This window comes from Muntiacus reevesi, chromosome 9, assembly GCF_963930625.1.
Source record: "Muntiacus reevesi chromosome 9, mMunRee1.1, whole genome shotgun sequence".
Lineage (NCBI taxonomy): Eukaryota > Metazoa > Chordata > Mammalia > Artiodactyla > Cervidae > Muntiacus > Muntiacus reevesi.
The window spans coordinates 49,409,349-49,428,177 of record NC_089257.1 but is presented as its reverse complement, the minus strand read 5'-3'; the positions used below and the strand labels follow the sequence as shown (position 1 = coordinate 49,428,177).

The following is an 18,829-nucleotide window of genomic DNA, read 5'->3' as shown; positions in this document are numbered from 1 at the left end:
AACAACAACAAACTACAGTATATGCCATTGGATTACATTTTAAATAGACTATCTTTAAAAAGTTATTTTGGATAGTTCACTAACTTGGCCCTCTTCAGAAATCAGAAAGAAAATACTGGTAAATCTGACCACATAAAAGTTCTTAAATTTCCCTTTAAAAAGAGACACCATAAACACATAAACAAAAAAGGCTAATAGCTCCAATACTCAAATTACTCCTAGAAATGATTAAGAAATGAACACCTAATTTTAAAAACAGACAACAGAAATGAATAGAAAATTCACAAAAGCAGTTAATGACTAACAAATATAGGAAAAGATGCTTTACTACACTAGTAATCAACATAATGCACATTTAAAAAGCAACTACTTTTTCACCTGAAAAGCAACTCCTGGCATTTAAGCAGACATAGGAGAGTAAAAATTGCCAACATCCAATACCAGAGAAGGTATAGAGCAAGTTTTCTCCACCACTATTGACAGTTTAGACCAGATAACTCTTTGTTGGGGAGCAGAGAGAAGTGTCCTATGCATTGTAGGAAGTTTCACAGCATTCCTGGCTGAAACCACCAAAACATCTCAAATATCTGTGAGCAGTAAAGCAGTTAAATAAAGCATGACTCATCAACACAGTAAAATAGCTCATAGCCATTATAAAGAATGATGGTGTCTGTGTCTATGTGTATTGACATGGAAACATGACCCTAACACACTGATTAAGAAAACAGGTTACAAAAGCATATGAAATAGGATCCTATTTACATAAAATAATATATATGTATATGCACAGGTGTGCATGCATGTATATGCTTGTAGGCAGTAAGGGACATGGAAGAAGGATAGGGAGGGCCAAAGAAATGTTAAAAGGATAACCACTGCAAAGTTAACTGCTTCTGCCTTTAGTGGTAGAATTCCGGGTGCTTTTATCTTTGTCTCTATACTTTAAGGTATTGTTTGAATATTCTATGTACTATCTTTAAAATGAGAAAAGGTGAAGCTTTTATATTTATGTAAAATTTAAATTTATTTATGTAAAATTATTAATGTTAAATGAATTTTTAAAAATTCCAGCTAGAAAGCACCAATAAAATTATATGAAGAGATCACTGTACGACTATAAAGTTGATGAAATTAACTCACTTTAGTCATCCATAAGGAACTATGCTTTGCCATGCCTCTTGAAGAAGCCACTGTGGGCAACAGTCTCCCTATTTGAGCAGCCTCCTTAGATTCCAGCCTCCCACTGGATCACAGCATAAACAAATGTCTGTAAGAAGATAATTCATGTAAAAGAAGTAAGCCTCTATCTATTTTTCCCACTACTCTGTAAGCTCCTTAAAGAGAGGGTCTATAGTGTATCTATCCTGCAATGCTAAAACCTAATGAAATGCCGAGAAGACTGTCTGATGCTTACAAATGTTTGCTAAATGAGTCCCATTTAAGAATTTTCTTTATTTGTATTTTTGGTTTGGTTTCATTTAGTTTGCTTCTCTATCACCTTAATCTAGATGTGGGTTTCTTTAATGTATTTCACTAAACTACCAGCATATTCTTTCCAGAAAGAATTTTTGTCTAATTGGAATCTCTAATTCAAATAATTTTTCAAGTTAAAAAAAACTCTATACAATACCTCTATTAGTCACTAACACTCCCAGAATTAGCAAACATTACTCATCTGACCTGAGACCTAGTAAAGCAATCTGGTTTCTCAAAATTCCAGGAAAGATTTTTGAGGAAAGGACTCAAGAGAAATTAAAAAGTGTATGAGAGAGAGCTGTACAGTAGAAGAGAGAGAAACCAGGTAGTTTAATTTAGTATACTCTTCTCCAAAGGATCTGAAGCCATAGTGTACACCCAAGGTAATGACAAAGATCACAATCTGAGGGTTCACCTCTACTGCCCCGTCCTCTGACCACTCTGGCTCCTTGTCCACTCTAGTCACTATAATATGGCTTCTTTCTATCCCTATTAGGGTCATGAAATTGCTTTCTCAAAAAGACTCTGTGGCAGACACAAGCTGCAGCATTCAAGAAAGGAACTGAGGCCTGGCTACAAGCAGTAGCTGAGCTTAGCTGAGCCACCAGCTACTAGTACCTCCAGGGTCCACCTCAGCCAAAAACTGAGCAAGGGAGTGACATCATTTCTCCCCAGTGTGGGCGTCCTCCAAGGGGCCATCGTTACTCCAGAGCTCCTGGTTTTGTCCAGTCCGCGTCCTAGACTGACAGCTCCTTTTCCCAATCCTGCTTCCTCTCTCTTTTTCTCCCCTACACGTTTCTCCCCAATAACCCTTCCGCACTTCCAGCTCTGTCTCAACATCTGCTTCCTGGAGAACCCAACCTGGGACAGATATCTTCTAAACAATTCACTCTCCCAAGTTTCTGGCAGTCTGGATCATCCTCTCCACTTAAGACTTTCTTGGTCCCATGACATACTAGCTCTACCTTTATGGGTTCACTTCCCTCACCTTATATTCTCCCATTCTGGACATTTTCCAAAGCCCAATTTTGAGCCCCTAGTTCTTAAAAAGAGCTTTAATTCTGACAACAACAAGTCACCTTAATGACTCCCAGATCCCTTTCTAGTCTTGACCTCTCAACTGAGCTCTGGTTTATATCACTAATACTAAAGATTTCCAGGCTAAATTTGTCTCAATCCAAAAAATCCAAAGGAGAGTTCATTATCTTTCTCCCCAGAAAAGGTTTCCCACCCTGATTCTGACTGTGATACCACCATTCCCTTAACAACAAACTTATGGACTCTCCTCTTGTACTTCTGTATATAGTTTGTCCTGTTTCTGGATCCAATTCAATCCCCTCCCCAGGGTCAATTCCTCTCCTCACCAACAGATCGTGCCTCTCTGTTGGTGAAAAGACTAACCAGAGAAGGTGAGGCTGAGGGAACAAAGACTTCCTGCTCTTAGCAGCAGGTCCCATTCTCCCTTCTGAGGCCAACAGACACCACTCATCAGGATATGACGTGGTAAACGCATCAAGATGACGAAGTTCAATTAGAAGGCTAAGACTTGAAGATCTTGTCTGCTATTCCACATTTCACAAATGGGCAAGATGAAGCCCGGGAAGAAGAAACCTCCCAGGGTCACACACAAAAGAAATGCAGAGACCAGTCTCCTGACTCTCTCCTGACACTTTTTCCTCTGTCTCCAAGGGATTTACTTTCCAAATCTTTCACCACGAGTGTGCTTACTGAGGAGCTTCACACATTCCTTAGGGTCAGAGACAACTGACTATCGCTTTAGAAGCACTCTCTGACCCAGCGCCTCCAACCCTCACCACAGCTAAGCAGTTCCCTTCCTCTCTGTTTCCCCGCACTGTGTGCTTTCTTTATCTCATTATATTCGCACTGTCAGTTTGCTGATAGGTTCACTTGAACATATGGAGCTTGAAGTCTCCATGAGAGTAGGGAGCGTGTCGGTTTTGATTCCCACAGCTACCATCCCAGTCTAGCACACATCAATCTTCACAGCAGTCCCTCACTTGGTCTCCCCATGTCCAGCCTCTCACCTCATATCATCACACCCACATCTTTAGAAGAATCTCCAAACTCTCTCTGTTGTATATCTACCCTCCAAATTTTAATAACTTCCCCTCTTAACAGGATCAGTTCTAAACTACTCATTCTAACACAGTCAACAAACACACATTAATCATTTATCCTGTACAAGAACAAAATCATCTAAAATGTAATCCCACCTCCCTTTAAATCCTGATTTTCCACCATGCCTCAAAACAAACACTCAAAGTATTTCCTTATCGCTCACAATACTGCAAGTTTCAGCTCTTGTTCTCATGCACTGTGCCACCACCATAACTGCCATCTTTCTCTGACTATACTGGACAATATCTGCCCCACTCCCTCCAGAAGCAGCTGACAGTCTCTCTCTTCCATGAAACGTTTTCTGTCTACAACTGTGTACATCTTTTTCTCTATTTCTTTTAAACTTCTACAGCAGCTCCATCTGAAACAGAATGCAAACTACAAATGGAATTTAAAAGTTTTAATAGCTACATTTTTAAAATGTAAAAAAAATGCAAAAGGTAAAAAAAAAAGGTAAAATTAAATTTACTAGTATATCCACAATATTGTAACTACAACATGTAATCAATGTTTTTAAGTCTTTTAAAGAGATATCTTACATTACTGTACTAAGTCTCTGAAATCCAGTATATATTTTATATTTACAGCACTTCTCAATTAGGACTAGCTGCTTTTTCAATGCTCAATAGCCATATGTGGTTAATGGCTAATGTACTGGACATCATATTCCATAGTTCTCATTTCCCACACTTGTAGAACTGGCTTATATATTAACTTGTTGTAGTCATTTCATGTATTGTCTTCTTTACTAAACGACACGCTTCTCAATGTAAGGGGCAATGTTGTATAATTTTCACTTCCCCAGAGTCCAAGCAAAAGGTATAGATTAAAACCTTCAAATTTATATGCTGCTTTGTAGACTAGTTTTCTTCAACATCAGTGTGTGGTAAGAAATAGTTGGCTAGTAAATGTTCTGTTGTCACACATAAAAGCTGTGAGCTTCATCTATTCAAGCAAGTATGTTGTTTAAATGTCTTCTTATTCCCATTTAACAGATCCCAGGTGGCACAGTGGTAAAGAATCTGCCAATGCAGGAGACTCAGGTTCGATCTCTGGGTCAGAAAGATCCCTTGGAGTAGGAAATGGCAACCCACTCCAGTATTCCTGCCGGGAAAACTGCACTGACAGAGGAGCCTAGCAGGCTACAGTATACGGGGTCGCAAAGAGTTGGACAGAACTGAGCACGCATACACTTAAATACAATGAGCAAAGCAAATTCCCCAAAATCATCCCAGTGAAGAACTTCAGAATTCCAACTAGTCTGATCTACTAACACCCCGGTGGTCCACTGCACGCATGCATGAGTGCTCAGTCATGTCCGACTCTTTGCAATGCCATGGGCTGTAGCCCACCAGGCTCCTCTGTCCACGAAATTTTCCCAGCAAGAATACTGGAGTGGATTGCCATTTCGTACTCCAGGGGATATTCCCGACCCAAAGAGCGAACCCGAGTCTCCTGTATCTTCTGCACTGGCAGGCGGATTCTTTACCACTGTGCCACTTGGGAAGCCGGTGTCCCATTATCTAACAGTGTCTTCTCAAATCATCACTGAAGGGAGTCACGAGAGTTAAGTCAGCTGCCCACCAGCTCCTGCTCTCACTCCATGGAAACAGCATCTGGCCGAGACATCAAATATCTTATGAACTAAAAGAACTGATGGAGATGTGCAGCCTGGTAAGGCAGACAGTGCTCCATCCTCCCAGAGCTGCCTATCCAGTGAAATATAACACCCTCAATGTTGTCCACCTGGCAGAAGAGCTTTCATCCTAACCGCTGCACTTCTGGTTGGTACACCAGGCCCACGTAATAACACTGTCCTGATAGTTGTAAAGCTAATAATTCCTAAAGAAGCAAAAGGTAGAGAAGACAGAGAAGAACCTTGACATGAAAAAATTAGTTTTTCCAATAGTGCAGAAATCTCTTCCTAACTGTAAGATCTCCTTACATAAAATCTGACTATATGCAGATTTACTCCTAAATACTTTTCCACAATTAAAACCCTAATCTCTGAAAACAGCAGTCCATGGGGTTGCAAAGAGCCAGATACAACTTAGTAACTAAAAACAGCAAACAGCAGTTTCAAGTAGACACAGATTGGGGTTAAAAAAAAAAAAAGAAGGAATCTGAAGGTAGAATGAGAAGTAAATAAAGCAGAGAGCAGAGCAGAAAAAGATTCATGAAATGAAGCCTTGGGGAACATAAAGGAAACTGAGCCAAAGGCTCAGGACGGGAACTGGGACACACGTTAAGAGGAACTGAGGAGGCAAGCTGGGAGTATGTGGATTCCAATGCGCTAACAGTCATGGAGGGGATTACAGCAGCCCTCCTATTGGGGGAAAAGGAGAGAACTGTGTAAGTGAGAAAAGGTCATTCAAAGCCTCTTCCGTCTCTAGCTTCCAGTTACTATGTACCTGTGGGACTGCAGAAAGACCCCAAAGGAAATACAAAATGGGGACCAGGAAGGTTAAGAGTCACTGAGTCATAAGATTAGAAATGCGCTGGTTATTAAGATGGAAGGTCACACATAAAAAAATACCTCACAGATTGCATACTATCCTCGATAAAGCAAAAGTTTACATGTATTTCAATAAAACAAAAACTTCCAATCTTACTGAAAAGTTTCTAGCAATAATCTAGAATCCATTATTACCATTTTAAGATTTTGGCATGTCTCTTACAAGCTCTTTATTTGGGAAGCTGTCTTTATTGTTTCATTTTGGTGAGATACAAAAAAAATATTTACAAAGACTTTCACAGGCTCACTCATGAGTCATGCCCTGGTCCTCTAAATGGGGATTTTTTTTTTTTTTAATTAGATTTTTAGAACAGAAACAGCTTTAACCACAGGGGTTAACAGAAACATAACACTGAAGATTAGAGAGGGAATACTTACACAAGCCAAATTCACAAGAATTAACCAAATCTTTTACATTGTGTTTCACACAATGAAAGCTCTTTACTGCAACTTGCTTCCTTTATATTTTCAACAGATTGCTGGCCTGGCTCAATTACTTCTGAAACTAGCAAGATTAAAAATTTTTGAGGCTAAGTGCCTACATGGGAACAAAACACATGACATTATTCACAAGAAATGCAAACAACTGCACGGCCAAAATTTAAAAAAATTTAGTTGAAAATCTATCATTGAGAAATGAATAAAGATTCAAAGTATTCATGTTGCTCCTCAAATTGTTTTCATTTAGATTCTCACTAGTTGTGAGCTCTTTTGCCCCAAAAGGGCACAATTTAAAACAAAACAAAATCCTGTGTTTCTAAAAAGAACAGGATAAAAGTGCAGAGACAATAAGCTTATTTCAAGATATTTCCAGCACTGACAGGTTATTCACACTGCAACCATAATTATAAAGTAAAATCATAATAGACATTGCAAAAATATCACTAGATTTTACTATAATTAAGAAAACAACATTTACTAATAACAGTAAAAGTAATAACTTTAAGGAACTTTTTTACTGAAGTATAGTTGATTTATAATGTTCTGCTAGTTTCAGGTGTTCAGCAAAGTAATCCAGGTACATATGTATGTGGAGGGGGTGTACATATATTCTTTTTCAGATTTTTTTCCCTTATAGATTACTACAAAATATTGAGTATAGTTCCCTGTGCTATACAGAAGGTCCTTGTTAGTTATCTGTCTTCAATATAGTAGTATATAGATGTTAATTCCAAACTCCTAATTTATCCTCTCCTCCCCCCTTCCCCTTTGGCAACGATAAATTTGTTTGCAATGTGGAAATTTATTTCCTGTGGATATTATTTCATTCTTCTTTATGTAATATTCCATTGTGATACATATATATATATATATATATATATATATATATATATATCTTCTTTATCCATTCATTGAAAATAGTGCTTCAGTGAACACTGAGATGCATGTATCTCTCTTAATTACAGCTTTCTCCAGATAAATGCCCAGGTGTGAGACTGTTGGATATGGCAATTCTATTCTTAGTTTTTTAAAGAACCTCTATACTGTTCCGCATAGTGGCTGCACCAATTTACATTCCCACCACCAGTGTAGGAGAGTTCAATTTTAAGGTACATTTAGATTTCTAGAAGGAATATTAAAAAAGATCAGTAACAATGATTACCTTGAGGGTAGATAACGAGTGTGGGCCAGGGTATAGATGATACTTTTCACTGTCCTAAATGCTCTTTTGAAAATTATGAATTTTATACCATGTATATATAGGAGCTACTCAAAAAGGGTTTTTTTGGTTTACATTTTTTAAATGATAGGCTTCATCGTTTCATCTTCTTAGAATTGCATGTATTAGAATTCCGAGAATCTCCACTAACTAACACTGGAGATTTGGTATCTTTATGCAGGACCATCGAAATTCTAAATCATCTGAAGATATTTTTAAAATATCAGTGGAGTGCTTTGCTGGTGGTCCAGTGGTTAAGAGTCGGCCCTGCAATGCAGGGGATACTGGTTCCATCCCTGATCTGGGAAGATCCCACACGTTGCAGAGGAACTAAGCCTGTTCACCAAAACTACTGAGTCCATACTCTACAGCCCAACAGCTGCAACTACTAAAGCCTGGGCACCCCCAGAACCCATGTTCTGCAAGAAGAAAAGCTACCGCAGTGAGAAGCCCGTGCACCGCAACAGGAGGGTAGCCCCTGCTCGCTGCAACCAGAGAAAACCCACACTGAGCATCAAAGACCCAGCACAGCCATAAATAAATACATAAATTCAATTAAACACCAGTGGAGAAGAAAATAATTGCTGCCTCTCCTTCGAATAATATGCCCAATATCTTTTTACCTCATGATTTTTAGAAATTTACATAACCTAAAAGTAACAATGTTTGCTTCAGATGCCACATTAACAAAGTTTTCTAAAATACGGAATCTACACACAAATGTCCCTCCTTAAAAAACAACAACAGACAAAAGAAGAGCACAATCAAAACCAAGGGAAAAACTGGTGAAAAAAATCTCTGAAACATTAAGCTCAATGTTTACTCAGCCATCTGTATGTATAGATCTTCCTATACAGAAAAATTTCCATCAAAATCTCTCTCAGTTTTTAACCTCTCATCAGTTATCACAGACTATGCTAAAATTGCATACAATAAACTACAATTTGTTCTAAGGAAGGACTGTTCATGAATACAAGTATAAAAGCAAGTAAAGAATGTGTTTCTGAGATTTCTTTCCCACCATTAGTCTACTGCTATCTACTTTCACAGCTGAAAAGTAGATCTCTACACAATCAGAACAAGCTTAACTTACAACGGTAACTTAGTTTAGTATCCCTCTGTATTCCAGCCTGAAAAAGAGTGCAAACCAATGACAATTTTAAAAATGAGTTGCCCTGGAACACTGCAATTACAAATTAAGCTAATACAACTGATGACTTCTGCAGCGGTACATAGGCTGACTATGGAGATGAAGATCTATAGAGCTACAACTCAGGTGGGGAGCCAGAAATGCCCCAACTGGAGCCAGAGGCACGGAGAGGGTGCAGAGATTGCCAGCAAGAAGCTAGAGGGGATAACAGGAAATGTGGGAGGAAGACGGAAGAAGACTCAAGGTAAGGAATGAGGCAGAGTCGGTTCCCTATTTGTGGGAGGGCGTGGAGGCATGGAGGGGGTGGGGTGGGGGACTGGGGGTGGGTTTAACAAGAAACATCACTGTGACTAGAGGACTACTCAACATCTGCTTCTATAGTAGCTTATGTAAGTGCAAGTAGTTTCTAAATTCTTTCTATATTTTTATCTTATTGATAAGTTTAATGAAACTATGTTTAATGAAACTACTAATATCTTTCTTAATTTTTTTTAGATTTTAAGTTTCAAAATTTCTACAGATAGTAATTTTTGTTTTACTCAAAAGCAGACTATTATTTAATAGTAAAATTTAGGTGTCAAAAATAAGCTTTTTGACTTGAAGCTGTCAAGGGGGAGAGGATGTGGGAGAGGGATAGACTGGGAGTTTGTGATTAGCAGACACAAAGTATTATATATAGGACAGATAAACAGTAAGGCCCTACTGTCCAGAGAACTATATTCAATATCCTGTGATAAACCATAATAGAAAAGAATATGAAAAAGAAGGGGTGTGTGTGTGTGTGTGTGTGTGTGTGTGTGTGTGTATGTATAACTGAATTACTTTGGTGTACAGCAGAAATTAAAACATTCTAAATCAACTATACTTCCATCAAGTAAATTTTTTAAAACAATTTTTTTTAATTAGTTTTTGAGAAAATAATAATAAATGAAACAACTGACAAAGGATTAATTTCCAAAATATACAAGCAGCTCATCCAACTCAATGCCAGAAAAACAAACAACCCAATCAAAAAGAGGGAAAAAGACTTAAACAGACATTTCTCCAAAAAAGACATAAAAATGGCTAACAAGCACATGAAAAGATGCTCAGCATTGCTCATTATCAGAGAAATCCAAATCAAAACTACAAAGAGATATATATCACCTCAAACCAGTCAGAATGGCCCTCATCAAAAAGTTTACAAACAATAAATGCTGTAGAGGGTGTGCAGAAAACGGAATGCTCTTGCACTGTTTGTGGGAATGTAAATTGATATAGCCACCAGGGAAGATGGTATGGAGATTTCTTTAAAAACAGGAATAAAACCACCATATGACCCAGCAATCCCACTCCTATATACCCACTCCTATATACTCCTCATATACCCTGAGGAAACCAAAATGGAAAAAGACACACGTATCCCATTGTTCACTGCAGCACTATTTACAATAGCTAGAACATGGCAGCAACCTGTCCATCAACAGATAAATGGATAAAGAAGTTGTGGTACATATAAACACTGGAATATTACTCAGCCATAAAAAGGAACACATCTGAGTCAATTCTGATGAGGGTGATGAATCTAGAACCTATCATACAGAGTGAAGTAAGTCAGAAAGAGAAAGATAAATATCATATTCTAATGCATATATACAGAATCTAGAAAAATGGTACTGAAGAATTTATTTACAGGGCAGCAATGGAGAAACAGACCTAGAGTATAGACTTGTGGACATGGGGAAAGGGGAGGAGAGGGTGAGATGTATGGAAAGAGTAACATGGAAACTTACATTACCATATATAAAATAGATAGCCAACAGGAATTTGCTGTATGTCTCAGGAAACTCAAACAGGGGTTCTGTATCAATCTAAAGGGATGGGATGGGGAGGGAGAAGGGAGGGAGGTTCAAAAGGGAGGGGATATATGTATACCTATGGATGATTCATGTTGAGGTTTGACAGAAAACAACAAAATTCTGTAAAGCAATTACCCTTCAATAAAAAAATAAATTAAAAAAATAAGCTTTTTGTACTAAACTGGGGTCCCTCAAGTAAAATACTTATTATAGCAGAGACCCAAACACATTTATCTAAATGAGAACTATACTACAAAGTAATCTCCTTAGAAGTAAAAGATAACTTTATTCCCAAGATAATGCCAATATTTCAAACTTTTCACAACTTCAGGCTTCCCTGGTGACTCAGTGGTAAAGAATCCACCTGCCAATGCAGGAGACACGGGTTCGATCCCTGATTCAGGAAGATCCCACAAGCCGCACAGCAATTAAGCCCAAGCGCCATAATTACTGAGCCTGGGCCCTAAAGCCCGAGAGCCACTACTACTGAAGTCCACACACCCTAGGGCCTGTGCTCCACAACAAGGGAAACCACTGCAATGAGAAGCCCGCACACCGTAATGAAGAGTAGCCCCCATCGCCGCAACTAGAGAAAAGCCCACATAGGAACGAAGACCCAGGACAGTCAAAAATAAATAAATAAAATTACTTTAAAAAAAGAAAAAAACTTCACATCTTCCCTTCAGAAAAGAAGAAATATGTAGTTTATGACCTACAGCTGGGAAAAATCAGTCATTATTTTACAATCTCCAAATATATATACATAATAATAAATTCTCAAAGATAACAGACTACGTCTTCTTTGAAAAATCCCTTCTCCCTCAGCACCAATGTTGTCCCAAAGTGGTCCTTACATCTCACTTCTGGTCCCCTGGCTTTTTTTCTTCCATCTACTCTAGCCGTTCTCCAAAGCCATGGTTGAATTTCTCTCCTCTTCCCATGCTTCAACTACTAGATCTGTACCAGCAGCCCCGCACTTCTCTAAGAACATCATCACCTCCAGCTAAACATCCAGTCATCAAGGACCTCAAAAACTCTTTCTTCTACCTACACACAAACACACTCATATCCTACACTCCAATCAAAATGAGTCACACAGAAGTCTCTATACATAAATGCCTGATGAATTTCTGTGGCCTGCAGTAGTTCACATGGATCCCTTAGAGCTAAAAGCAGTCAATAAATATCCATTGAAAGAATAAATAAATAAATGAATTAATGTTGTTGTTTAGCTGCTAAGTCATGTCTGATTCTTTTGCGACCCCATGGATTGTAGCCCACCAGACTCCTCTGTCCATGGGATTTCCCAGGCAAGAATACTGGAGTGGACTGCCATTTCCTTCTCCAGGGGATTGAACCCTGTCTCCTGCATTGGCAGGAGGATTCTTTACCACGGAGTCACCAGGCTATCTGCTGAATGAATTAATAGAATGGGCTTAATTCTCCCCCATTCCACCTAATCACACCCTAGCTTTCTTCAGAGGTCATGTCAAAGTTTTTTTTCATGAAGTAATTTCACCAGTAAAAACTACTGGTCTCTTCCTCGAAAATCTCATGGCCTCTTATCTTCTATCACATTCAGCATCTTCCTCTCAATAGTATTTCTGTACTTCTTATCTCTGTCACCAGATCTTACCTTTTTTTTTTTTTTTTTCAGATCTTACATTTTTTAAGGATAGGGTAACCCTCTGAGTAATATAATCTACATATATACCCGGAAAGACAAAGAGAGAGATTTCCCTAATGGCTGCCTAAGTTTTTAGTTTGCCTACCAAAATTTAAACTCTTTAAAAGAAAAAACTGATGTTTCTTTCTCCTCCACCTGCGCTATCCATATTACCCTTAGAATTAGGCACAGTATCTGATAACACATGAAGTGTCACCACTCACGTCAAAAACTGTGAAGATAGTTCAAAAAGATAAGTGTCAAAGGTATTTTAGAATGCCCATACAGTTTTTCAAAGTAATAAATTTTAACCTCATTTTGGATGTGTAATTTTTTTCTATTTAATAAATCAATTCTATATTTCCTCCAAGATATAACTCTTAAAGAGCTTAAAAATACTAATTTTTTAATGAAATTACCATGATACCTTACACAGAGTATACACAAATGTCATTTAAAAACAAATAAATGAGCAAATTAAGGCAAAAATTCTTCCTAGCCAATGGATAACTGATTCTTTTGCGACCCCATGGACTGTAGCCCACCAAAGTCAACCTACAGAGTCAAAACTCCAAAAAGGAGAGAACTAAATAGCAATTTTCTCATATTTCCAATTCCAGACACATTGGCAAGATGAACAGAACTGAATCAAACCCCAAATCTCTCAGTTAAGCTGACAAAGCAACAAAATACAACTGCACATTTGCATTATCAACATCTTGTGGGTAAAAGCTATGAACTGGGATTTACTTCCTGCCTAGGCTTCCCATGTGGCACCAGGGGTTAAGAACCTGACCTGCCAATGCAGTAGATGTAATAAAAGTGGGTTCCATTTCTGGATTAGGAAGATTCCCTAGAGGAGGGCATGGCAACCTACTCCAGTATTCTTGCCTGGAGAATCCCATGGAGAGAGGGGCTGTAGTCTATCAGGCTACAGTCCATGAGGTCAAGAGTCAGCATGATGGAAGTGACTTAGCATGCACACACACCAAGCCTGCAATCAAGAATCCTCCGGACACCTCTTCCATAGGTAACCACAAAGACAATGCTGAATGATATACAACAAAAGTAATAGGAAACATTTCATTAATGTCATCAACTGGAAGACAATAAAATGACAACAATGGTGGAAACAAACAGAAACCAAATAGTAAAATGCTAGCCCTAAATCGAACCATATCAATAATTAAATGTAATTGGTCGGGGCTTCCCTTGTGGCTCAGCTGGTAAATGTAACTGGTCTGTACACACCAATTTAATTACAGATTATCAAAATGGATTAAAAAACCAAGAACCAACTACATGCCATCTAAAGAAATTCACTTCAAACATGGCGGTATAGGTAAATTGAAAGCAAAAACAGTGATGAGTAAAAGTCAACTCTGTTCATAATTACCAAAAACTGGAAATAACACAAATATTCTTCAAGAGTGAATGGCTTAACCATGGTATATCCATACAGTGGAATACTGCTTAGCAACAAAAAGAATTATTGATACAACAACATAAGTGAATCTCAAAGGCATATATGCTAAATAAAAGAAGCCAATGTCAAAAGGTTACATACTCTATGACTCCATTTTTATGACACTGTGGAAAAGACAAAACTATAGCAATTAAGAACAGATCATTGATTGCCAGCAGTTAAGGAAGAGGAATCAGCATGAAGGAAATTTTGGTAGTAGTTATACAAATCCAGCCCACTCCAGTACTCTTGCCTGGAAAATCCCATGGACAGAGGAGTCTGGTGGGCTACAGTCCATGGGGTCGCAAAGAGTCAGACACAACTGAGTGACTCCACCACCACCATGTATGTTAAAACCCAGAACCATCCACCAAAAGAGTTAATTTTACTCTGCTAATTTTAAAAACTTATTCAAATAAAGAGTAAGTGGATGATCTCCATGAATTGTTCCAGACTATGATTTTGTGTATAAGAAAAAAAGACTAGGGTGAAAGGAAAACAGGCAGAATGCTAAGTCTTACTGGCATAAAAGCCACTAGTCAGAACCTCTTGATGACTGCACAAAATATACAGAGCAAACTCGATCTTCAGAAATTCACTCCCAGAAGAGGCTAAGATAACGAGACATTCATATCCAAAATGTGTATACTTTAAAATGCCTATGAATGGTTCTTCTTGTCTGATTCCATACTTTTTAACTTTCAAGAAGCTGCCAATTTCTCCTGGCCAAGTGCCACTTGCCCTGCTTGGGGTTACTCAATTTACAAGCGTTCCTTTATTCATACCTTACTCTCACTTAATGATGGGGTCTTTGGCAGTCGCAATAAAGATTTTGAGGGTGCCAGATAGAGCGCCTCACCCGGAAACTAAGTTCCTGCGGGACACGGCACACCCTGGACTCGGCACACTCTGGACTCGATCCAGACTTGAGGACGCCAGGTCTTCCTCACTAATCGGAAAGCGTCCCCCATTGCCACAGCGCCCCAAAAGCGGAGGCCGCCGAGGGCCGGGCTCTGGCGCACTTCTCCCTCCCTTCTCGGAACTGCCCGGTTGCCTGCGGTGCGGCTGGCCGTTTCGAGGACTGCCCCGGTGCGGAGCGTGCGCCTTGGAGGGCTCTGCCCAGTCACCTTGGGCAAGCCCCTTCCTCTCCCAGAGGAAGGAGGAAACTTTGGATTAGTTTCCTCGGGAGCTTCCCACCGCCCTCTCGGAGTCTGAAACTTTCCCGGCCTCCTGCGCCCACAGGGAGCCGAGCTTGCCGCTCAGGGTCCCCACCCCCGCGGTCCCTTGCTCAAGGTGAGCCCTGGGGAAACTTAGGCAAAACAAGGAGGAGGCAAAAAAATGCGAAATGCCGGTCTCTGCCCCCTCCACCCCAAGCAGGCCGCTCGGCCACATTCTGGCCTGCCACTCCCTGTGGTCACCCTCCGCCTGCCCGCTTCCACCCGTGGATAGTAGAGCGCGCGCCTGGGAGGGGCGAATGGGGGTCCGGGAGAGGGTGTGCCCACCTTGAGTTGGGATTTGGAGACCTTGCCGCTGTGGTCCAGGTCGAGCGCGGTGAAAGCATGCCAGATTCCCTTGAGCAGCTCGTCCTTCAAGCTCCCCATGGCTGCGGCGCTGCTCCTCCGGCTGCCGCAACTGCCCCGCCAGGCACTCGGTGCGTCTGACGCCCCTCTGCCTCTGCCTCCCCTGCCGGCCGGGCGGTCACGTGACCTCGCCGGGCCCCGCCCCGCAAGGCCCCGCCCACTCGGCGCCCGCCGGGGAACCGCGCTGCGCAGGGGGAGCACGGGGTCGCGTGGTCTGCCTATCCATGCGGGTGTGGACGCCCGGCCTTGTTTCCAGGCTAGGAAGACAGACGACACCACGCACTCCCCTAGTGCTTCCAAAACCAGTTCAGGCCACTTTCGGTACTTGCATATCTTCCAAACAAGAGCCCCTATCCCGAGGAAAAATATGTGAGTAGAGGTGAGCAGCCTCCTCGGCTTCAGTATGCGTCCCGCAGCGAAAAAGGGAGTCCTGGTCCCGACCCGAGAAAGGGGTCACAGTCTGAGGAGGCCAGACAAGATCCCCAAGAATTCCTGGGCAGGGGCTCAAATGCTGGCACAGTTCCTAGTGGGAGAGGACATGGAGCCGGAGGGGAAGCAGGGAAGGACCTCCAGGGAAATTGGTTCATTCATTTCGGAAACCGTTTCTTGATGTCTACTGTGTAGTGGACTCCGGGGGCTCAGAGACGAGGTTTAAGGTGGGTTTAGAAGTCAGAGGGTCAGGCAACATTTTCTTTCTAACTCTCAGCTGTTTAGGGTCAGTTCACAACTTACAGAGGATTTGACGTGCTGTTTCCTGATATTTCTGTGCTTGTATAATATGAGATCTGGAAGGACCCCAGCAAATCTCTCCACCCATCTTACGAATCAGAATGGGTGGACCATTTAAAAGAACCTATCCATGCCCAGAAGAATGTCCTCCTCTTTGTAGATGTTCATTTGATATCTGTTAACAGTGATCACTTCAGCTCTTTGGACTTCAAATTTTCCACATATGAAATGAGCATGGTTGCTCCAGATGTTCTGGAAGGGCTTTGCTAGTGTTAACATCCTAAGACAATAACTACTGCTGGCTGACTCCAGTCTGATTAAGTCACCAGGCACAGTGCCCTGCATCTCCAATCCAAGACCAAATCTGGACAAAAAGGAGAGAAAGACAATTACCAAGAATTTTCAAAGGGAAATGGTTCTGAGATGGTTTTGTTTTCCTCTTTTATGTTCCTAAATGCATGTATATGCACTTTGTTGAAAGGAAAAGGGCATCATAAGCAAGGGGGATTTGGAGAGAGCAGAAAAGGAAGGAGCTACTTCAGTGAGCTTGAGGCCAAAGGGAACTTGGTGGAGCAGAGGAAGGGATAACTCTATTGAAGGGAAGGGGCAGAAGCAGAGGGACTGTCAGCCTCTCACTGGAGGGCCCTCGAGTCCCTGCTTCTCCATTTGTCAGGACTTTGCTTTCTCTGCTAGAATCCAGTCTCTATCAGTGATCTTCCCTACTCCAGGTCAAGTCTTCCAGTCAACAAAAACACATGATTTAACCTCTAATTTCTTCACGCAACTCAGCCTTCCCTGGGTAGTGACAAAAATGAAACCCTCCTAATTCTCAAGGTTCAGATTAACCACTAGATGACACTCCTCCTTCTCTCTCTGTATCTGGAAGCACCAGAAAGATGTTTCAAAGTTTTTGCTGGGGTGTGGGGCGTCACATGACCAGCACATTCTGAACTTTCAAATTCTGACTTCTTCCACAATCCCCAGTCTCATAATCTGAACAAATTTTAAAGCAAAATAATGTCACAGGAACTGTGCTTTGGAACCTAGCAAATTATATCTACTGCTGCATCACCAGTTAACCCAAAAGTAGGCAGTTTAAAACAATAATAAACATAATCTCATATTTTCATCAATTCCTGGAATTTAGAAGCCATTTAGTCCTATAGTTCTGACTTGAGGACTCTTGAGAGGTTTCAGTCAGAATACGGGACTGTAGTCATCTGAAGGGGAGGCTGGTGCTGTAGAAATTGCACATTGTTTCACCCACATGGACGTGTTCACAAAAGACCTCAGTTCCTCCCTATATGGGTTTGCCTACAGCTATTTGGATGTCCTCACAACATGTCAGCTGGCTTTTCCCAGAGCAGGTGATCCAAGAAAAAGGTGGAAGCTGTAATGTCTTTTATGATCCTGCCTCAAAAGTCACATATCATCACTGTATTATTCTACTGATTACTCAGGTCAGACCTATTTAAGGTGGGAGGGGAGCTACAAAGGAGCATGAGTATCAGAAGGCAGGGCTTCCCAGGTGGCTCAGTGGTAAAGAATCCATCTGCCAATGCAGGAGATGTGGGTACAATCCCCGAGTCTGGAAGATCCTCTAGAGAAGGAAATGGCAACCCACTCCAGTATGCTTGCCTGAGAAATCCCATGGACAGAGGAGGGTGGTGGGCTACAGTCCATGGGGGTCACAAAAGACATGGCTTAGTAACTAAACAACAATCAAAAAGCAAGAATCACTGGGGCCCATGTTGGAAGTTGGCAACCACACAGATATAGGGTAGAATCCAGACTCCTCCATTTGCTCACCTGTGGGCAAATATGAAGCTTCATTTCTTCATATGTAAAATGGGAAGGCTAATCTTTATCTTGCAAAACTGCTATAAGGCTTAAATGAGACATCAGTATATATGAGACACAGCACCCTGGTACCTGACAACTGTTGATATTTGGCTCTTGTGGTGGTTTTCTGCTCTGTCAATTTAACTGAAATTCGGTTCCCCAAATTTCCTTTCCCAGTCTGGTCCCAGGATAGGACTGATCACAAGAGAAATCTGGGTAAGATTTGAAAGGAGTGAGTGAAGCAGAGTGGTAGTGCTCCATGGCTGATGCCAAGTACCAGCTGCAGCCTGTAACCTTTTTACTGACCTGCTGCCACCCTGTTGGTGCAGAGCAGCAACTGGTCCCCAGCTCCTCCACCTCCCACCACATCTCCTATTTCAGCTTCTCCTAGCCTCTGCGGCCATCCAATGTAAAGAGCCGATTCATGGGAAAAGACCCTGATGCTGGGAAAGACTGAGGGCATGAGGAGAAAGGGGCGACAGAGGATGAGATGGTTGGATGGCATCATCAACTCAATGGAGATGAGTTTGAGCAAGCTCCGGGAGACAGTGAAGGACAGGGAAGCCTAGTATTCTACAGTCCATGGGGTTACAAAGAGTCGGACATGACTGAGCAACTGAACAACAAGCCTCTGGGGCAAAGCACACATGTAGTTCTGTGGTAAAGGCATTAACTTATTGGGCAGGCCGCCTGCATCATCAATGTGAGAGATAGCTGTGGGTTCTGTTCTGACCTCATCGGTTCCGGTTTGCCCTTATGAATTCTAGTT

At 41.1% G+C, this 18,829-nt stretch overlaps 1 protein-coding gene across 2 annotated transcripts in view; it reads right to left on the bottom strand.

The window, feature by feature from the left end:
• Nucleotides 1-15,601, bottom strand: part of SWAP70 (switching B cell complex subunit SWAP70) — a 75,705-nt gene extending 60,104 nt beyond the window's left edge. Inside the window, exon 1 of one of the 2 annotated variants that reach the window (XM_065944610.1) lies at nucleotides 15,412-15,601. In XM_065944610.1, coding sequence (XP_065800682.1) covers nucleotides 15,412-15,510 — 99 coding nt within the window. In that variant the 5' untranslated portion in view covers nucleotides 15,511-15,601. The remainder of the gene's footprint in view (nucleotides 1-15,411) is intronic. The other variant, XM_065944609.1, reaches the window with a different exon arrangement.
• Nucleotides 15,602-18,829: the final 3,228 nt, after the last annotated feature.